The sequence below is a fragment of the Chelonoidis abingdonii genome, chromosome 17 (assembly GCF_003597395.2).
Source record: "Chelonoidis abingdonii isolate Lonesome George chromosome 17, CheloAbing_2.0, whole genome shotgun sequence".
Taxonomy (NCBI): Eukaryota; Metazoa; Chordata; order Testudines; family Testudinidae; genus Chelonoidis; species Chelonoidis abingdonii.
The window spans coordinates 16050050-16073318 of NC_133785.1; the positions used below are offsets into that span (position 1 = coordinate 16050050).

Genomic DNA, 23269 nt, shown 5'->3' on the forward strand with positions numbered 1-23269 from the left:
GTAGCAACATATTTTCACAAACCTGGAACCAGTCAATAGTACAACAGTTGATGAGAGAAGGGAATTGTCTCAGACGATTGCGGAAAGCATCTCCAATTGGGCTGAATGCTACCACAACGTGGAGATTTTCTTTGCAGCGGTTCACAAAGTAGGCAAACAAGGCCAGGGGACTGAGTTCATCATGTTTACTGCCAGCTTGAGCTATTGCACGAATACCCTAGAGAATAATGAATGGGATGGGGAAGCCATTAATTAATAACCTGTCACTAAATACTGTATTTCAAAATTATTTAAATCATCCTTTTTTGACATCACATGATCTAAAATGTAGTATAGGTAAAATAAGACAAAACCTGCTAATAAACAGAATAAAATTAGAAAAACAGAACAATAAGTAAATTATATTTCTGGGTGCTACACTAATATTTATCTGTAACTCTGCCACCACTATTCTAGAAATAATTTCCTGCTGGTTTGACCAATCTAGTATTCTAAATTAGGATAAAGAGTAAACTGGTTAAAAAGTGACATCTTTATGGGGTGGTTATACATCACATTCTGAAAATCAGAATTTGAAATGGAACCTCTTCAGGCAATAAAGTATCTTAGTCTTTTTTAGTAACACAACAATAAGACAATTAAAATCAATCTTCAATCACTTACAAATAACATTTAAAAAGATATCAATTACTAATATAAATTAAAAGGTACAAATTATTACCCTCATTGTGAGGAAAGTCACTATCATAAAAATAAATGTTCTTCATCCTCTAATCTACATTTTAAGTGCCCTACACCACAGCAACCTCCTAAACTATGTTTCATAAAAATAAACAACCTACTAAATGGATTTTTGAAAGCGATAGTCAAAACAATTAATTAAAAAGATGTGTAGTATTTACCTACAGGTAGAGACGGATTCAAATGTCCAGATACACAAACATTTCACATTTAATCATTTACAAAAAACTTTTCTTAGAAGAAGAAACCTTACATTCTGAATATATGAAGCGACTATCCCATTATTCTGTACTGTTCTTACATTACAATAAATACTGATATCAATTAACTAACAATCCACAAAAAAACAGATCATCCATTTCCCTAAATTTCAAAAGTTTTTTCCACAAAATATGACTATTTCACATAACCTAGAAATTATTTTTTAGAAATCCATAAAGTGGAAAGATAGATTAGTGATAGAATTATTTTGATGGAACATATTTTCATGAATAATGAATAAGTTTATCTCAACTGATATGCTGCAGAATAATTACCACATTTAAATGCTACATGGAAAGAAAATTATTTGAAATTAAAGAATATGTTCAAAAGAATTATGAAATTGAAACAGAACTATCCAAAGCCAACCATCTTTAATAAATACTTGGTTAAAATGAAAAGATAATGCCTTAAAAATCCAACCAATTAAAATCATCATATAATCTAACTTCTTTGCAAAATATATGGAATGCTGCTCTCAGTATATTTATTATCAAACCACAATGAAAGAAAAAAATAAAAGAAAATGTATCAAATAACGTAACTAATTAAATAAAAACATTTGTGCATGTACTATGCACCAAGTTCTATGAGTTTTGGAAGTGTAACACCATGATGGTTCATTAGTTGACATGCCATGGAAACGTGAAAAGATTAAGACCTAAATTTTCAAAATACTACATTAATTTTGAATGTCCAACTTATGAAACCTAAGCCCCGATTTTTGAAAGTGCTAAGCACCCAAAAGGAGTGAACGCTATTCTGAAAATATAAGTCTAACTCTGTTCAGGGAAGATATAATTGATGACATACACTTTCTGCTCATTTCTGGCCTTGGATATACTAGTGCACTTGCCACTGATTTCCATGTAAGCTGCAGGGGTGCAGTGAAAAAGTAAATTGTGCTTTTATTATGGTATTCCACAAATAAAACAACCCTCCCTCATCCCCCACCCACAATACACATACACCACCAAACAACATCATCCTACCTTTGTTTACAAGGGATTGAGGTAGGTTAAATGTGACATTCCCCCCCACAGCAAGCCCGAAAACCAAGGAAATGCCTAGATATGGGACATTTAACCATGCCCTAATGCCCACACAAGACGCTTCTACTGACAGAGACCGACTACATAGTCCCAGAGAACTTATTTCTTCCTCCAGGTAATAAGAAAAAGTGCAAAACCATCATTACAAGCTCAGCAATAACAGCAAATATTGAGGGTTGGCATATAAACACAAGTTATGTGTACAGTGTGTTATGTATTTGTGAGGAAAGCATAAGGTCAGAATTAAAGTTTGTACCAGAGTCAGGATGTATCAACAATTCTATTTTATAAACAAGTTAACACAATTTATAAGAAGATCTTGTAAAAACAAGATTACTCAAGATTCAGTAAAAGTCATTCAATGAACTATACATATCCAAATACACTTTAACAAAATGTATACATTGTTAAATTCTTGATGCAAAAATTCAGCAGTTTTGCTTTAAAATTGTGTTGCTGGGGCAAGTTAAGTTATGGTTCCCCTTTTAAATTTACTATTTATTGTCAAACCACAATGAAAATAAAAGAGATTACATTTTAAGAGAAACATAGCCATTTTATAAGGATACCTCCATAATGTCTTGTTTTTCATCTGCTGCAAAAAGATTGGGTACTTCTCCAGTATTGAGAACACTGTCAATATCTTCCAAGAAAGCTTCTTCTTTAATCTGTGTGTCTGTGATTATAAACACAGTTTTCAAGCCCTTCATGCCTGCACTCTTCAGAAGGTTCTATAAAAGTAAAAAAATTAACTTTAAGTTGATTGAAAGTATGGTACACTCTAGAACACTCTTCTTGAAAATTAAAACCAAAACATATGCATGTTAATCATGGGTGGTGAGTGAAACTTACTGTGGGGGAGATGAGATCCTTGTCCTGCCTCTTCTGCCCACACCTGAAACCCTCTCTCCTTTTCACCTTAAAGCACTAATAACATTCCCCAAGGAAACTGAAAAGGCAACAGGTATAGCTCAATTGCCAGACAGATTCTCTTCTGCCTGGCAGGGAGTTTTGTGTACGCTGTATAGAGAGAGGTGAAAAGCCAGGCCACCTGCACCAACCTGAAGCCTAATCTCTCCTTGAAAAAGTGCTTGTCATTGACAGCCTGCATTAAGGCAGTAGTTTAATTTCCTGCCAGACTCGTTTAAACTGGGTTTGAATAAAATGACTAGGTCAAGAAATAAACTCACTAGCTATGTCAGCTCCTCCTTGAGCCAAGGTAGCAGAGACTAACTGAGGGGTCGTCATTTGGAAACTGTTTTTAACCCCAATAACATATTTTCCTACAATAGAAAAGCCCGCTGAATGTGGCCAAAGGCTTCCTGGGCCTTGGCAAATGCCTGTTAAATGGCTTCATTACTACTTCAATGGCCCTTTAACAGTGGCAGTGACCTCTACTCCAAGGTTTCTGGAAGGCTTTTTAACTGTGTAAAGTTACTCAGGGATCCCCTCCGCTCACCTCACCTCCCACATCTGCCACTGACTCCTTGCTTGCATTCTCACACACATCCACGCCCCGCGGGTAGGAGAGGGTGAGGAGAGATGTGGCCGACAGCTGTGGGGACATGTGAGGGAAGAAGGGAGGAAGATTCACCCCAGGCAGCAGCAGCAAGCCACGGGAGCCACAGGGAAGGATCAGAGCAGGGAGGGAAAGAGACGGGAGGGTGGGGGCCCCACAGCCTAAGTGTTGGGGGGCAGGGACGGCTGTGCTAGGGAAGGCAACACCTTCTCTTACCTATTATACCTGCTGCCCATGATGTTAATACTCACCTTAAGATCCTCTCTCCACTCATTCATACCATAGCTCTTAGAGATCTCTGGCTGAAAAACATACATTTTTGCCATGGCTGTAGCCAGACGGGTCAAAGACTGACGTCCACTCCCTCCCATTCCAACCAGTAAGGCGTTGCCACCTGACTGCTTCAGAATACGACTTATCCGAGACAAATGTTCCAACACATACCTGACAATGAAATAGATTAAACATCACGACAAGTGACAAAGTAAATTTAGAAATGTTTTATATTTTTCTAAGCTAGTATTTTTACTTTCTGTCAATAAGTCTGGGAAATGTTAGCAATTTAGAAGTGCTGCACTAAGTCCAGATGATGTTCTAGCTGTGAAGTGGCTCTCTAACTATCTATTAAGGGAGAATTCTACCACTTTTGCTTGTGGCCTCTGGACCCCCATTTCACCAGGGAAAGGGATTCCAAGTCTGTGCACTTCTAAATTGCTAACATCAGTGCTCCTGCAAAGGCTCCCTGGGGAGAAAAAGGTTACTTCAAACAAAAGTTAACTGAAGAAATAAGCAGCAACATGAAAGGAAAAGATCATTGCTCACTCACCTATTCCCTTTCCCCACCAAAAAAAGAAAAATAAAGTCAGTACATTTGCTTCCCAGTAAAATCATTTGAATTGTTCCCAGCATCTGCCAAAGGGTAATGTAATCAGCAACAGTTTGGTGGAGACATGTGACAGATAAGAGACAGGTAAAAATTTTGCACTTCTCAAAACTGAATATTATTACCAAATTGTTTATTGCCTAAAGCTGTTAATAATGCCAAGTATGTGCACCTGAAAATTACAAGGTTCATTCTTGTTTTGTGAGTTTGGTTATATTCTTCCAAGCACTGCTCCACAACATCACTGAACTGTTGAACACTTGGAATTTCAATATAAAGTCTTTCATCTCCTTCAAGGTCAGGGTTCATGTAATCACCAAATACCAAACTTCTCATGTCTTCTTCAGTTACCTATGGTATAAAATCAATAAGTTACAAAGTGAAATTCAATTGTCGTCATTTTCCTAATTCAGAACATTTAAAAATAAAGTTAAAATTATATAAGTATACCTGAAAATAGAAAAGAGGCACTGAAATACTTTACCTTAGGTAACAGACTAGATTACCTAATTGGGAGTGCTTCTGTTTTGGGGGAGTTATTTTTAGATAGATATGACTTTGATGTATATGTAAAAATATTGTTTTTTTCAGGGCTTCCTCTTTGAATATACTGTAATACGTAATGCATATTATATACATTACTTATTATAGTATCATACACTGTGGTGAGTATTCTCTTTGTAATGTTCCCTAGTGCACTTTCATGTAGTACTGTTTCATACAGCGATACACTGAAGTGTACTAGGGAAACTTTAGTACTCACCAACAGGGTCTACATGGACTAATTAATGAGCAATACATTAGTACACTTTAGAGATCACACCTCTAGTCACAATACTACGTAGACAAGTCCTTTGATATAAAGTAACCATTTTTGTTATTTATTGGATAAACTTTTTTTTTGTATTGGGGTGTTTCATCAGTGTTTATTGATTAAAACAAAAAATCAAAATCCCTACTAATAGGTCATGTCCATCTCTAGCAAATGTTTATTTATTCTTGGAACACAATTAATTAAAATGCCATTCATAGTCTCATTCACCAACATAATCAAAACTTTCAGGATATAACACAGAGGTATGGGTGGCACCCTTCTTCCCCATCTTAGAAAGTAAGAACTAGAGTCACAAGGGAAGTTCCTTGTCTAACGTCAATTAAATGGCAAAAGACAGTGGGAAAAACAAATTATAAAACAAAAATCATCCAAAACACTAGAATGTGATCACGACAAAAAACAGATTGTTCATCTTGAACGGTCCCTTAGAATTTGTATTTACTATGCTAAACAATCTATTCCACCTTATATTTATCTATGACATTTCGAGTATCTTTCACATGCCTGAAGAAGAACTCTGTGTAGCTTGAAAGCTTGTCTCTTTCACCAATGGAAGTTGGTCCAAGAAAAGATATTGCCTCATCCCCTTCTCTAAATCTAAAGACAGAGACTTTCCCCATGTAGTAGATCAGGTTTCTAGAAGTCCATGCAAAAATCTTCATCATTGAGTTTCCTCCTGCAGACATCACACTTACTGGCAGATGGACCAAGAGCCAGACTAATTTCCTCTTGTCATAATGGTTGGTAAATTACTTTCAAATTGTTTTTGTCATCTTACAAATCATGGGCTAAAAAAGAAAAATCTTTGGCCAAGAAGAAGTACCAATGTCTTTCTCATTGCAAGTTTTGACAAAGCTGGGAGAAAAGATGCTGCAGACGGATAACAATGTTTTAATGTATAAGTTGATCCATCCTAGCTTCTGTGTAACTGGACTTTTTTTTCCATTTTTAGACTCCTGAATATCTCAAATAAAGAATCTACCTAAAAGGGAAAATCCTAAGTAAATAAAACTGCAAGGTTCAAATAATACTTAAATTATGCCAAAATATCCTGTAAGGGACTTTGAATATGGACAAAACTTGGGAGGGAAATATGAAATGCGGAGCCAGGCTTGGGGGTGAATCCTGGGACTAACGTGTGACAGCTGTGCCTTTATGAAAAATAAGGAATTGTTCTTTATGACAGAAAGCAGAGAGATCCCCAACATGTCTGATCAAAGTAATAGCTGCTGAGGCTGCGTATATAGGAACCAATGGAGACCACTGACTGAGTTTTGCCTCCAATGATCCAATTATATGAGGCACAAGAGGAGCTGATCTGCTGAGAGAGAAGCCTGGAGCAAGAGCTCCTGTCTGGTCCACAAGGAAGGTGGGCTGCAGTACCATAGGCCTTATGCCCTATCAAGAGAGGCAGGATTGGAGCTCAGGACAACCCCCAGTCACTCTGTGGGCAGAACAAGAGACAACATTACAATTTCTGCAACAGAGCCTTGAGGAATATTTGGTGTGCATCATGAGGAGCAGAAACGTTTGTCTTGGATGAAGTAGAAGGAAAACTGAAGAGCTTCAATAAGTTGCAAGAGGAAGTTCTGTCAAGAAGAAAATGACCTGGTAGTTGGTCTGCCCATCAGTGTGAAAACTAAAGACGGAAGACAACTGATGCAGATTTAAGAATAGACAGGAACAGAATTCCATAGATACATATAGACTATCAATAAATCAACTACACAGATGTTATTATGAATTAATCTCAGTGTGCAAGACCTGTAGCATATAAAGTATACAAAGTCACATAAACTAAAGGTGCATCAGTCAAGCCTTTAAAAGTGACATACTAATCTGGTTATTCAAACTAGTCCATAAATTTTCACAAGCCACATCACAGTTTTCTTCAATTTTCAAAAAGATTAAAAATAATTAATTTCCTAGAGTGCTGAAATGCCAGGTATGCTCCTCCCATCCCCCTGACAGGCATGCTATATTCATCTGTTTTATTCTGGTTTCCAACCTAATTTCCTAGCAAAACACAAAAAATTAAATAATTCAATACTATGAATGCCCTGAAAGTGAAATAAACATTACTTTTTTTTTTAAACTAATGCAGGTAACAAAAAGTACAAACCTTAAGCCTACCTCTTGCTAGCAGGAAAGAAGAGAAAAATCTTTGTTGTAGGTTGTGGGGCTGTTTTGGTTTTTGTTTTTTTAAATCATGCAACATGCTCCACCAGAGATGGGCACCAAGACAGATGAGATGGAACAGAGATAAAACAGCCTCTGCTAAAATTCAGACATTATGATACAGAAAATAATAAAAATAAATTTTTTAATGGCAAATGTGATTACTTACAGGTGCATTCCCTTGCCTTAGATGTGCAAAAACAATGTCAAACGCTTCTTTGAAATGGTCTTTCACTATGTCTCTCATTATTCTGAACAACCAGGCTCTATCAGTGTCATCCACAAGGCGGTCATAAAATACTCGAAATACTTCATGCACAAACAGACGAATCATCGTATGCTTGCTTTCAACTGAGTCTTTTTTAATAAGTAAGCAGCCTTGGACAACACGTGAAAAGTCACGCAGGTTGAATGTGTAATGTGATTTGGCTGGTGTTGGCAGCAGGTTTTTCATGGCTTTCTTATATACCTTAAATATGAAAAAGGCAATGAATAAAAACATTTATTATATTATCAACATGCACCATTTATATCACTTCTCACAAATTATATTTTTCCAATATCATATTTTGCACTGTGAAACAATTCAAAAATATTAAACAAACCTCACAATATCAGCTAATATATGGTATATTCCCTACTGTTGTCTGGAGTGTTTCATCTGTCTTTAGCTCATGCTGTGTGATGAAATGGAGATGTTTGTTAAGAATATTACACACAGTGTAATGAACACAGTCAGCAGGCATCTTTCCCATCTACTCTAAGATATAGATATACATGCCATGTGTAGGGTCAAAACATTAACCCTATTAACAGACAAATCAACAATAAAACAATAAAATTTGGTCCTTTCTCCCCAGGCCTGGTCCTAGGTTCTTAGTTTAGGGTTGCTCAGTTCATCTGCTATAACCTCTCCATCTCAGACCAAAAGCTGTCAAGATATCCCAATTCCAATGCTTGCAGTCTCTAATTTTACTTAACCCAGGCTTTCTGTCCTGACAGGCGTTGTGTGGCAGGGTGTCATTTTTTATCCCAAGTGAGATTTTTGTCCATCACATCACATACACTGTTGGAGCCCAAATTATTCTTCAAAAAAGGAACAAATAAATTATCCTGTTACACTGGTCTAACAAAAGAGAATATACCAAAAGCCCTTTGAAAAAAAAGAAAAAAGGAAAATTAGAAGTTAATTCTTGTTCTCTGAAGGTATATGTCATAAGACATTATCATTCTCTTAGAATCCAGGCTCCAAAGATTCTTATATTGGTGCCCATAGTTCAAAATCCTAAAGCTGCTGGCTTCAGCAGAGGATGGCTCTTGCAGTGGACCATCTTGAAGGTGAGATAGAGCAATTAGCATTCTGAAAGGGGTTCAAAAGGGAGGATCCAAGAGGTTTAGAAGGACAATATTAGGGTCCCATGATGGAGTAGATTCTCTAGCCTGTGGCTAAGTATGTAATAGGCCTTGAGAAACTTCAATACCATTGGACGAGAAAAGAGTAAGCATAACTGTACTAGCAGATGACAAGCTGAAACTGCTGCAAGGTGAACCACAATGGACCTGAAGGAAAGGCTGGAATGTTTTTAATACGATATGTAGCCAAGGATTTTCAGTATTAAAACCTCCAGTTATTCCAGATTGTGCAGGACTGCCCATATCAAAAATCTCTTCAATTTCAAGGAGCAATGTTTTTTTTCCAAATGGCATTCTACTTTGTATAAGCATTTCTTGCAATGAGCAGTTTCTGACATGGTTACTCAACCAGCTAACACCCAGGCCATCAGATGCAGTGAGTTTTGGTCTGGAGGAGCATCTAACCATGATTCTGAAACATCATATTTGGACAGTCAGAGAGTGGAATACAAGATTGAAAAGACATCTGTAACAGATTTGTCAGCTAAAGCTACCATGGCCAGTAAGAAGCTATAAAGATAAGTGTGGTTCTGTCCTGTCTGATCTTGGCTATTACCCTGAGAACCAGGGGAACTGGTGGAAAAGCATACAGGAGGCCTCGATTCCACGAGAGAAGGATGGCATCAGGTAATGATCCCGGGGTCATGCCCCCTCTTGTGCAAAAGTGGTGAACAGGTCTATTGTGGGAATTTTCCACTGATTGAATATCATCTCTATGATGGATCTCTGCAGAAACCATTCTGCTCATGATGAATTGTTTGCTTAAAATATCTGCTTCATTATTGCTGACTCCAGAGAAGTGAAGAGCTGCCAGGTCATCCTTGGCTCAAGAGTTCCGGAACCTTTGTAAAAGTTGGGGAGCCACTGGTGCTGAAACTGGAGGGGGGTGGATAGGGCTGTGCCACCCACTTTTTTTTAACCTGGATGTAGTCAGGGGGCAGAAGACTGCACTGCTCCCCCCCAAACCAAAAACCTTGGGCAGGCACGGACCGGCATCAGCAGGGGCTGTGCTATGTGGCAGCATTTCCCCCAAAAAGCACGCCTATGTTTAAAAGTGGGGGCATGACCCTCCAACTTTTAAAAGTGGGGAGGCCATGGCTTCTCATCTCGTCCCCTGCTTCCAACACTGTTGCCTGGGCTGATGACAACATGTCTGTAACTTGACATCTTCTTGACAGAGGGGTGATGTTTGTATAGGTAATACACTATAGAGGTGATGTCTATCAAGATTTGCACTGTGGAGTTTTGAGGAAGAGGTAGGAAGTCATGCAGGAAACTGTGATAATATGTGAGCTCCAGGACATCTCACCTCGTCCTGGAACCAGGTCCCCTGCATCTGGAGGTTGTCTAGATAACCCCTGACCTGCTCTTGATACATGTATGATTGTGTCATGGTCAGAGGGTGGGGTGGGGGTGAGAAAGGTACCCCTCTACATATGGTCTTGGGGCTAGCCACCAATTCAGCTCTGAGATGATGTGAGGTGGAACCACAACTTTCTTGTTCATCTAGTGTTCCAACAGGGAATGGATTGACCTTAGATTTGTAGAGTCCACAGGTGAAGTCTGGCAAGCAGTGTCACACATGTGCATGCAGACATGTGCCCTAGCAGACCAAGGCAGGTCCATATTATCATGGCCAGATTTTATCTTAATCCATTCAGTATTGATTGCAGGGACAAGAACCTGTCCTCGAGAAGATATGGTTTTGCCAACTAGGCCTAGAGTGAGAGATGATTTTTCATAGTTCACCAGGAGGTGTAGTTGGGCAAACAAGGAGAGGACTAGCTGTTACCATCTTTTGCTAGGATCTGTCACTGATCAGCCAGTTGTCTCAATATGAGTAGACATGCAGGCCTTTCATCTTTATGTGTGCCCCCTACCATTTCTAGGAGTTTTGTGAAGACTGTTGGGGCCATGGAGGTTGAGCCTTCCTGTGAATGGTTGGGCCTTACTACCTGGGGACCAAGTGAATAGCTGTGTGGAAATACTTGGCCTGTATAAGTTGACAGCCATGAACCAGCCTTGAGCATGAGGAGAGGGAATGATAGGGGCAAGCATTACCATCCTGAATCGGAGACAGTGCAAAAAGACTCCCTAGGGCCAGGATAGGAAGAAAATCCCTTTTCGTCTTCACAATGAGGAATTATCAGAAATAGAAATCTCTTCTCCAGTACATCTGCAGTACCGTCTCTATGGCTCCTACAAGAAGCAGTGAGGCCACATCTGTTTGTAGTAAGCTCTCTCAAGAAAAGTTCCTTTAGAAGGATGAAGAAAAGGAGTGGATAGAGGGCAGGGACTGGAACTGAATTGGGTAAACATTGGTGATGATCGCTAGCACTCATGTGTTGGATGCCTGGCAGATCAAGCTCAGTTGTAGAGAGCAATGTAGCTTACAAAGATTACCTTCTACTCTGGACTGACTCTAGTGTGGCTCCTGACAGTCCTGACAAATCTGCTGTCCTGAAGCAGATGCAGAATGTGTTATGGAGGAGGAGAAAGAATGGTGCCTCTTGGTGAACCCATAGCTTCTTCCTGAGGAGATAATAGGATTGCCTGGGCTGGTATAACATAGTTCCCTGCCTCGTCCAAGGCTAATATTGGTAAGGTTTATGATAAGAGGCCAGTGTGTACCTCCCCAAGTAGCACAGAGTGGCTCTCAAATCATTCAGGAAATGTAAAGCACTATCCATGTATTCACTAAATAGCTCCATCCACTGAAGAGCAGGTCTTCTATTGTGATTTGCACCTCGTTGGGGATGCCTGAAGCCAGTAACCATAAGGCTTTTTGCATCATTATGGCTCTAGCCATGGATCTGCCCTTCATGTGCAAGGTAAACATGGCTGCCTGGAGAGTGGGCTTAGGCATTAATTAGCCACCCTGTCTGTGTCCTTAAGCAATTTCTTACTGTCATAAGTAGATAGGTAAGGTAAGGGTTAATTTTCTTTTACTGTAAAGGGTTTACAAAGGGAACCAAACACCTGACCAGAGGACCAATCAGGGAACAGGATTTTCAAAAGTAAGGGTGGGAACCTCTGGAGGTTTTTGACTTTGTTCTGGGCCTTTTTGTTTTCCTCGGTTGTGAGTAAACAAGCTTTTCTTCTAACTCCATCTTCTTTCAAATCTTCTCCTAAACACCTGTGAGTACAAAAGGAAACAAAGTAATCGGCTGTGATGAGCTTTGATTTGTATTTACATGTGGTGTACTGTGCTGGACTGGTTTAAAGGGGGCTATCTTTTAAATCAGACTGTTTATTCATATTTTCTATAAGCAAGAGCCTGTATTGATCTCTTAATGCAGTATTATTGTTTTGTATTTTCTTTCTTTTTATATAAAGTTTCTTTTTAAAACTTGTGGGAGTTTCTTTTCCTAGTGAGGCAAAGGGATAGAAATTTCTGTACCAGGTATCTGTCTCCCTCACGGGAAGACAGGGAGGGGGAGGGAAGCATTACATTCTGTGTTGACTTTCCTATTGTCCCCAGGGCGGGAACAGGCTACAGGGAAAGAAAGAAAGAATCAACTCTGTTCTCTTGTGTTTGAGGTTTTTCTCTAGTTACTGCTACGAGACCAGGGAGGGGTGAATCTCCTGGTGTGTTAGCTGGGACTAGCTTTGAATGCCTAGCCTTGGGGGAGGTAAATAGCTCTCTTGGTTTTGCATTCAAGGAGTTAAGTATAGCATCGCCCAGGCTCACCCAGGACGGGGGGGAAGCTGGGGGATGAGATAGGGAGACCCAGGGGTCTAGGTCTTAGGGGTCCTCCCAGGGAAAGTTGGGGAGGCCAGAGAGGGGGGTCCCCCCAAGGAATTTGGGGAACCCAGGCTGATAGTAGCCTCAATACTATCTGGTGGCAGCGAAATAAGATCCAAGCTGGGTATAAGCTTGGGGGAGGTTCACAGTAAACACTCAGATGTTGAACGCTAAGTCCTGATTTGAGACAGACGTTTACCACACTTACTATCTTGTGGAAGCTTAGCTAGGAATAATGACCATATCCCATTTTAAAAAGTTGTACTCGGCCAGGAGACCTTGGTAACTAGAAATACAAAGTTGCAGAGAAGCAGGGGAGTGATCTTTCCTTGGTCCCATTTTTTCAGACCTTTCTCCTTTGTGGACTAGATTTTACTTGGACCACAGAGACAACTAATTAATTAATGGTGTGACAGTAAAAATATTCAACCCTCTTCTGTGGGACTTGGTACCATTTCTCAGACTTTTTTGTTGTGGCAGGAATGGTGGTAGCTTTCTGCCACAGATCTTCAGATGGGTTGTATATTGATCTTTTATCAGGAGGGCAATTCTAGCAGAGTCTAATGCAGTCAGGATGTTGAACAATTTATGAGGCTTCTCCTGTATCACCAAAGTCTTGATATTCAACATATCTGTTATCCTCAACAACAACTCTTGGAAAGCTTTGAATTCAGCCAGGGTTGGTACTAGAGCTACCACTTTGTCTGGTGATACTGAGTTCTGCCAGGTGCCAGTGGTCTGGCCAGGAATGTTGTCTGAGAATTTGATCTCCTCCGTTTCCTGGAGTGAGATGGGGACCATCTTCTGGAAGCTTGAGACAATGGTCCCCAATACACCTAAAAGGGCCATGGTGGCATACCATAAGGGCATGACTGGCTCACATGGTGTCCACTGCTAGTCATAGTGAGGCTGTGACTCAGCTCTAAAAGAAAAGCTGCCAGGTCTCTCCAGTGAGTTACCTGCTGACCTCAAGGGGGATGGTTCTCAACTTCAGGTTTGTGAGAATATGTGGCCCAGCAACAGGGAAGATGAATACACTTCCTCCAAGGGCACTGCCAAGGCAACATTGATCTCAGTACTGGGGTCTGTTCTGGTGTCAGCAGTGGTCTCGATGCAGGGGGCCATCCTTGGAATAGGTGTGGATATCTGCCAGTGCCATAGGTGACTCTACTGATGGAGTTGATGTCACTGCCTGCATGGACATCGGAGTCGATGCTCAGGCATGCTTTGTTGATATTACAAGTATAGCCAATTCCATGCCATCAGTACCCATTTTTTTGTTTGAAGCTTAGTAGTCTAGCTTTGCTTTGGTGTCTCCTTGTGTGATCATATAGAGCTGTGCCTGGAATCTCAGCTTCTGTGCTCAGAACATCCTTCCAGCACTAGCCTTAAGTGCCAGAGGTGTCAGTGCCAGGATTCCTGATAACTTTTTTTTTTGGGGGGGGGGGGGGGAGGGGACACTGAGGGTTTATCAGCGCCAACTTTCAGTGTTGCACTCCTGCTACAGGGGCAATCATGGATGTTGATTTCTTCAGTATCTCATCAGACTTGGTACTCATTTCTCCACTGATTATTCCAGCAAATGGAGTTTAAGATAAGCATCCTGTGACTTGTACGCCTTTGAGGAAAAGGTGCAGCGTACCATGCCTTAATCTGGTATGTGGCTTTCACCTAAGCAGAACAGGCATCTACTAAGACCATCAGTAAGCAGGATCAGGTCATCACGTAATGGGCAAGGGTTAAAACTCAAAGGTTTGGAGTTGATCATGATGCAGGAGCAGATAGCATTTAGCCATGCTGTATCGACAGGGAGTCTCTCTCTCTTTTTTAAGTTCCATATTTAACTAATTAGGGCATCTGATGCAATTTCCTGCTAAGAAAGGAAGATGATTGTCCAGTAAACCAGAATGAGTAGAAGAATTAACCAATACTAAGGAGTAGCAGATTGGACATTGCTAGAGTCCATCATGCATCCACATGCAACAAGAAGAAATTGAGGGACAGCTGTGGTCACTCCGCCCTTATACCCTTGCACAGGAGCACAAGCAGGCACTACGTGGAGGTGCAGACCCAAAGGACACTGCTATTGAAAAGACTCCAATCTTGCAGATATGAAGTGCATGTGTACCAATACTGGTATCCACACTGACACACAAGTTTCTAGCAAAATAAAGCTTTACTCATAAAAATAAGTTAACTTCATATAAATAGATGCTGTTGAATTATCTATACTTTGAAAATCATAATGAGGACTAGATTTCCCAAACTCCAATATCATCAGTTTAATCAATCTGGAACCCATGGAACTTTACCAAGTAGTGGAAAATAGAACTTTTAGGAAGGTATTTGCTTCTTACCTCCATAGTGCCACTGACAATTTGGTTTCCAATTGTGAAGAACTCAGGAGCAAATTCGTTATTCCTAAGGTAGAAAGCTACTATGGTAGAGAAGATACGGACCATAGTTTCATCACTAAAGGAATTAATGGTGCAAATGTTGAAGTGTCGCAGAAAACGAGACGTAACAGGATTCCTCCCACCTCCTGGAGGTCCCATAGCAGCTATCAACTGTATGTCAACCAGTGTAATTTTATTTGTGTCCTTTAAGTCATACCTTCAAAACAAATTACAATGTGATATTTAGACAATTACAGATATAACAAAGCATTCTACAAATTCAAACAAATTCTACCAATTCTACAAAGACAGCCATGCTCATGGACCTTTGAGTTGACCTCAGTGGAGCGTCACATGGGGTGGACACACATACATGTTTAGCTTTGAAGCACTGAGGCCCAAATCATTAGTTTTAATCTGGGATTCATAATTCCATCCCACAGTTTTGTGTGACAACAACCAAAGATCTCAGGGACAGGGACCATTTTTTTGTTCTGTGCTTATACAGACCTAGTACAATAGAGTCTTGATCCATGATTAGGGCTTCTAGATGCTCTGATAACACAAATAAATAATAACTAATGACAATGTTAATTGGAGGGTTATACTTCCGATATCCAAAAGCAACAGATATCTGCAGCCATGAAAATGCTGGGGGACTTAGGTTCTTCCTTTCGCTGTACTCCCTAAAATGTAAGTTTTTTTTAATGTAAAAACATATTTCTAGACCTCCTGGTTGGAAAGTTAGTCTTCATAGGGCACTTTTATTTTCGCAATCAGGCAGACTGAAATAATACATCACCCTAGAAGTGTGAACTTTGCCTACATCTGTTGTCATTTATACAATGTCAATTACAGCATAGACAAATCGAGTTAATGGGTGTCTGTCTCAATGAGTTTACACTTTTATTTTATCTTGAAAGAACATTAACTTCAAAGCTTATGTTGGAGCATTTAAATACTTACAAATTTGAAACAATTTGACCAATATGTAGTAGTTTAACCATGTGAATTTAAATACATTATTTTGCAGTATACATGATGACATCTTTAACCAACAAATTAGTATAGAAACATACACATTCGATATTAATCAAATAATTATTTATAAATTCAGGGTCCTTAAAGATCTACTAATTTTCTTTATTTCCTTTCTTCAAAATTTATGATCCAAACCAGTTATAATGTAAGTGGATTTGTTAAACATTTAAAATTAATGCTCTGAAAAGGAAACAAAAAAGTATCTCTCTTTCCAAAGTTCCAAAATTTTCCATGCCTTATATTTGTACAGAATTAAAAGATTGGGAGGAGATTAATTTGCAGAGAAAGTCCAGAAACACTATGATGCCAATATTTTAAAAGGGCTCTAGAGGTGATCCCGGCAATTAGAGACCGTAAGTCTAACATTAGTATGAGCAAATTTGTTGAAATAATAGTAAAGAATAAAATTGTCAGACACACAGAAGAACATAACTTGTTGAGCCAAAGTCAACATGGTTTCCGTAAAGGGAAATCATGTCTTACTAATCGATTAGAGTTCTTTGAAGGTGTCAACAAACATGTGGACAAGAGAGATCCAGAGGACATAGTGTACTTAGATTTCCAGAAAGCTTTTGACAAGATCCCTCACCAAAGGCTCTTATGTAAATTAAGTTGTCATGGGATAAGAGGGAAGATCCTTTAATGGATTTAGAACTGGTTAAAAGACAGGGAACAAAGGGTAGGAATAAATGGTAATTTTTCAGAATGGAGAGAGGTAACTAGTGGTGTTCCCCAAGGGTCAGTTCTAGGACCAGTCCTATTCAACTTATTCATAAATGATCTGGAGAAACGGGTAAACAGTTAGGTGGCAAAGTTGCAGATAATACTAAAACTGATCAAGATAGTTAAGACCAAAGCAGACTGTGAAGAACTTCAAAAAGATCTCACAAAACTAAGTGATTGAGCAACAAAATGGCAAATGAAATTTAATGAGTAAAAGAGAACTAGATAAATTCATGGAAGTTAAGTCCATTAACGGCCATTAGCCAGGATGGGAAAGGAAAGGTGTCCCTAGCCTCTGTTTGTCAGAGGGTGGAGATGGATGGCAGGAGAGAGATCACTTGATCGTTATCTGTTAGGTTCACTCCCTCTGGGGCACCTGGCATTGGCCACTGTTGATAGACAGGAAACTGGGCTGGATGGACTTTTGGTCTGACCCAGTATGACCATTCTTATGCACTAGCAATGAGACAGCTAAGCAAGATAGTAATAGAAGCCACTAAAATTAGATGTCGTGGGTACAGCTGGATAAAAACATTTTGAATTTAATTATAAAACCCAGGACTCATGGACACGTTAAAAAGGGAAACTGAAGGCAAAATTATTTAGGCAAAAAAGTTTTCACTCGAGCTGAGCAAGTAATTTATAATAATTTCTGTTTGTAGAATATTCATGAGCAGATGACTTCTAATTTATTCATTGATATTTTTTAAAGTATGTTATATCTGTGGCTATATCGCAGACAGTATGCTGTAAGTATTCAATACTTGATATTTGCCATCCAAGTTGCATTGTTTCATTATGATTAGTCAGATGAATCACATCCCAACATCGTTTTCCACAAACATTTGTGTGATATGGACAATCATTATCAAATATCAGAGGGGTAGTCTGTAGCCACAAAAACAACGAGGAGACTCCTTGTAGTCATCAAAGTTTGATGCACAGTCTTCACCAGAACTGAATTTTAATTTCAAGCACTAAGTTTGCATTAACTCATTTGGGGAACAAAAACAATCACAAAGGGATCGTGTACATGCTGGAGCAAATTCATTTAAAATTTTGAGCAAATCTTTAAAGATTTTTTGCAATTATTGCCCACCAGTAGCTTTCAAAACACCCCTATTAAATACATCACTAAGATAGCTGTGCAGAGTGCTAAGTTTTAAATTTGCTGGTAAGGCTGAAAAAATTGCATGTCAAACAAAGTGTTTTGCTACACCAGAAATTAAATATTTTGTACAGATATCAAGATTTTTCAAATAAAGTTAAAGGAAATTTCTAAGTGAGAAGTCATTTTGAACAAAAAAAAATCAAAACATTTAATTTAGAAACCATTCAGCAAAATTTACACAAATTCATTAAATGTTTTGGTTGTTCTGAATCTGCATTTTTCGCCAAGAAAAGTATCATCCAAAACATTTTGCACAGCCTCTAGTCACTAGGAGCAACTAACATGGCCATATTTTTTAAAATTTGAGCAAGTCCTTAACAGGAAAGATTACTGGCTATTACGAGTACAGTCACTAGCTCTGTAGCAAAGTTGGATTCAACCTTCAGACCTTCTTTTCAGCCCAGGATGCTCAAATATTCCAACTATTTTACACTATACATTTAAGAGAATCCCAGAAGCCATGATTAACTGCCCAATGAAATTTAAGATTAACTGATTCATCAATTGGATTTCAGACAACAGCACAAATCACTGATTTCATTTTCTGAATTGATTAAATGCCATTGCAACTTCAATGGTCACAAGTTCACAACCCTGTTAGGTCTGGCAGTTCACTCTGAAAGAAGGAATGGTGGGGAAAACAAATACAAAAGTAAGACTAAAACTGGAGAGGAAAAAACTAAAAAGTCACAAACAACAACAAAAGAAGAGAAACAATGACATGCGCAGAAATAGGAAAAGAAAGAAAATCTATATTGTGTATAAGCAGCAAAGAGTCCTGTGGCACCTTATAGACTAACAGATGTATTGGAGCATGAGCTTTCGTGGGTGAATACCCACTTCGTCGGATGCATGTAGTGAATAGTTGTGTATAGGAAAATCTTGTGTATAGAAACTCTACTCAATAATGACAAGAACATGGACCTGCTAAAAATAAGCTGAAAATCAATCTCTTAAATTTTAAAAAAAAGTCATTTATGAGTGTATGACTAAAAAGCAACATAAGAATTGTTTAAAATGTAAATAATTTTAAAATGACAATGTTGGTTTATAAAAATATAAATGGCATTTACTTTTAAGAGAACAAGTCTGAAAATTAAATTAAAGTTAATGAATAATGATAATGGCAAAATTATCCACTAATTTACTGTAAGCTTTAGATCTGTCTTGAATAGTTACCAAATTCCATGGTCAAAAAACTGTCTTAAAAGTTCAATAGGAGGCTGAGCTCCATATTTCTCCAATGCAGGCATATTCATATCATCTACAAAGATGACACACTTCTTTCCCATTGGAGGGCCAAATACTCCTTTGCGTCTTTTGTCCAGTCTCGCCATAATAATGTTCTAAAAAACAGAACGGGATAATTTAAAGCATTGATTTAATATGCAGCCCAACTATATACATAATGGAAAACAGTGTACTGAAACACTTCATGGCTTTAATAATTAAGAAAATGCAGAATTGGAAAATATAGATATGAATATTAACTTTTTGTAATCCTCTTTGTCTTGTTACTCTACATTTATTTGGTGAGTTTACTGAAATGAAAAAATTATAATCCGTTTTAATTTATTTCTGATTTCAAGTTTGCCTCCCTCCTGATTTCAATGATCCTACTCATCTGCTGAAAGTTGAGCAAATGCTTAAATGCTCTACTATGTCAGGGCTCAGCACCTCAGAAGAGTGAGCCCTAAAACTTTCCCGACCTTAATCTTACAATTTGCTCTTTGTGGGTGAGCATACTGCTACAACCACACAGAACCACAATGGATATCTACTCATATTTAAATACAGGATCAGGGCCCTAATTTGATGGTGCCAGGAAACCACTCATGGCAGAGATATAGTACTATCTTGGTGCACAACAAAGGGAAAATTGGACTATGGGAAAAATTTCTTTAACAGGAAAAAGAAGAACTATCCACTAACAGAAAATTATTCCAGATTTATGCAGGATTTCAACGCACTGCAATTACAAAAAATATTCAATATATTAAGTAACAGAACAAACATATGGTACAAAATTGGTCACCCTCCTTTGTAATTGTACTCATAATTTTCAGTCCAAAGAACCCTGATGGGGCCCATCAGGCAGAAAAGTCTGCACAAGCAAATCCGTTTGTGGGATCAAAACCAAAGCATTTGAATAACCAAAAACCGGGTAGCATTTGAGAAAACAGCTTTTGGATATATAGATCAAGTACTATAGTTAGATAGGTTTCAGAGTAGCAACTGTGTTAGTCTGTATCCGCAAAAAGGAACAGGAGTCCTTGTGGCACCTTAGAGACTAACAAATTTATTTGAGGATAAGCTTTCGTGGGCTACAGCCCACTTCTTTGGATGATTACAGTAACCATTCATTTTGTCTGGTCAAATGTAGATTGGACACATCCTCCTGAGTTTTTACACTTACAAAATGCTTAGATTGAGAAACTATATACATAAAAACTTAGCTATGAAAGCCAGTGAGCAGGTAACATTATAGTGTATGCTTTGATAGTAGAGCTGTAAATGCTGAAACTTTCAAGTGTTTATTACAATTTTTTGGGTGTGATATCAAAAAAGCAAAGCAAATCTAAATATCAGGTTGTTTTAAAAACTAACCCCCCCACCTCACAATTTCACTAATATGCCATTTAGCCACATCCTCATTCTTAATAATAAGGGTTAGCTTTGTTGAATCATAATAAATCATTTCTGGAACTTTTTTTATTACTTTATATTTTTTTCCAAAGCTGAGAATTTTTATTTATTTTTCTTAGATTTCTAAAATCAAGTCCAGCTTACATCTCTGAACACATACACACAAATGGAAAAAAAAAACCAAAAATCTGTTTGACAGATATCAAATAAACATCAAGAGGCTTAACCCCAGTTAAACCAAGCCATATGCTTATCCACTAAGGCAACAACCTCTAAACTATGCCCTGAAGATCAGCAAACATAGGCTCTATGAGACCAAAAGGAGATGTGAATTCCAGGGCTGGAGTAAAGTAAATTGAGTCTATGCTGATATTTTGTCTTTAAACAACATTTCATTGATATTCTAGGAACCATTACTACTATAAAAATATCACAATAGAAGTATCTTGAAATGACAGAGCCAAATCTTATGCACTGAACAAATTCCAAATAAATTTACATCTCTGTCTATATAATCTCATTTTAATTAATGTAAACCAGCTATTTCTACCAACCTGGATCTGATTGGCACTGGTCCGTGCTGAAAAATTAATGAAGAATGGAAAGTATCTTTCCTTTTCCAAGTTGTTCATTAACTTATCCTTCACATATACAGACTTCCCAGTACCTGTTGGTCCCACAAAAAGCAAGGGTCTTTGCAAAAAAGAATATAAATTTACATTAGTCAATCAAAAGCAAAATAGTAAATAAAACATACACCCAATTAAACTAAAAATGAAATACTGAACACATCTGCTCTACTTGTAAATATGTGTAAACCACTGAAAACACCAATATGTTAAAAATGTGTGTTAAATTTCATTCTTACTTAGACACTCCTACAACCCCACTGAAATAAAGAAGCCCTTTGTGTAGGGAGGCAGCGATGACTGCAAGGACCTTGGAGAACACATAAGATGCTTCCAACAGTCAGAAGGGCTGTACCTTGTACTGATAGTGATTGGTCCCTATGATGAACTGGAGTACCTGTCTGTGGGCAGGATGTATTGTGATATGAAAATACGTGTCTTGGAGATTTGAGGGCTGAGAACTCAGTCCGCCTGTTCCAGTACTGGGATAATGGGCAGAGAGTAACAATCTTGAAGCATTGCAGTTTCACAAACTTGTTTAGGTTTTGAAGATCTAAGATTGGTTTCCCTTGCTGGATTTCTTTTGGACCAGAAAGTAATGAGGATAAAACCCTTCCCTCTGTGCTGGGACGGGACTGGTTCTATAGCTCCTAGTCACAGAAGATGATTTATCTCATCTCATAAGATGGGTTTGTGAGAAGTGTCCCTGAAGACAGACAGGGAGCGAATGTGGTGGAGTGAGGTGGGATAGATAGGAAGGGGATGGAATATTCTTCCCTAATGATCTCCAGAACCCACTTGTCTGAGGTAATAAGCCGCCATGATGGAAAGAAAGGGGTTAGGTGTTTGCCAAACTGGTGGGATGTGGAAGACAGGTGATGGGACTAAGCAGGGGATGGCTTCTTGTGGCCTTGACCACAACTTCAAAATTGCTGTTTGGTTGGAGGTGCATGAGAAGTAGCCCTCTGTGGAGCCATATGTCTGCATTTGGCAGGGGGCTTCTGTCAAATGTTGCTGGGTATCATATTTGTCCCTGGGGAGTGTATTGCAGTGGTGGGGCTCATGGAGGAAGTTGATACTTCCCTGGCCGTCTCTTTGGTGCTGGAGTGTAAATGTCCAGAGTACAAAGAGTTGCTTGGGAGTCCTTAAGGGAGTATAGGGAGTCATCTGTACACACTATGAATAATTTAGAGCCCTCAAAGGGTAGGTCTTCAATGGTGGTTTGTATCTCCTTCAGAAAGCCTGAGAGTGCAGCCATGGTGCCTGTCTCATGACAATGGTGGTTGTGATGGAACGGGCAGCAGTATCCACAGAGTCCAAAGAGACTTGCAAAGCTGTCCTTCACATTTGTGTGCCCGGAGTTCTTCTTTTTTGTCATCAGGAAGGTCTTGACAGAATTCCTGTATTTTAGAGTAGTTGGTGTAATTATACTTGGCCTTGAAAACATTGTATTTGAATAAATGGAACTGGAGAGTAGCAGACGAATAAGCTCCACTGTTTCCAGTCTCTGTCATGATGGACAGGTCGAGATTGGTATTGGTGTCCTTTTTCTTGCACAACATTGACAACCAAGGAATTTGGGGTGGAGTGAGAAAACAGAAATTCAAAGTCCTTTGTGTGAATATAATATATTTTGTCCATCCACTTGCAAGTCAGTGGGATGGATGCTGGCAGAGGTGAAAGTAAGCTGGTATGCCCTGGTACGGCATACCGGCAAGAGCCAGTGCGCCGTACTGGGGCAGACAGGCTTCTCCTGGCAGCAATTTAAAGGGTCTGGGGCTCCCAGCAGTGGCTAGGGCTCTGGGGATGATTTAAAGGGCCCAGGGTGGTAGCGGCTACTGAAGCAGAGTCCCGGGCACTTTAAAGCTCTGCCAGAGGCCGGGGCCCCCTCTGATGGTGATTGAAAGTGCCTGGGGCTCTGCTGTGGTAGCAGCAGCTGGAGCCCCGGGCCCTTTAAATCACCCTCAGGGCACCCAGCCTCTGCAGCTGGTAGCTCCAGGGATGATTTAAAGGGCCTGGAGCTCCCAATTGCTGCT

General features: G+C 39.1%; 1 protein-coding gene across 1 annotated transcript in view; it reads right to left on the reverse strand.

The window, feature by feature from the left end:
- DNAH12 (dynein axonemal heavy chain 12) overlaps positions 1 to 23269 on the reverse strand; it is a 178206-nt gene that overhangs the window by 70127 nt on the left and 84810 nt on the right. The window contains 8 exon segments of the mRNA XM_075073319.1: positions 23 to 217; positions 2624 to 2785; positions 3825 to 4017; positions 4629 to 4807; positions 7639 to 7938; positions 14985 to 15240; positions 19138 to 19304; positions 21159 to 21297. Coding sequence (XP_074929420.1) covers positions 23 to 217; positions 2624 to 2785; positions 3825 to 4017; positions 4629 to 4807; positions 7639 to 7938; positions 14985 to 15240; positions 19138 to 19304; positions 21159 to 21297 — 1591 coding nt within the window.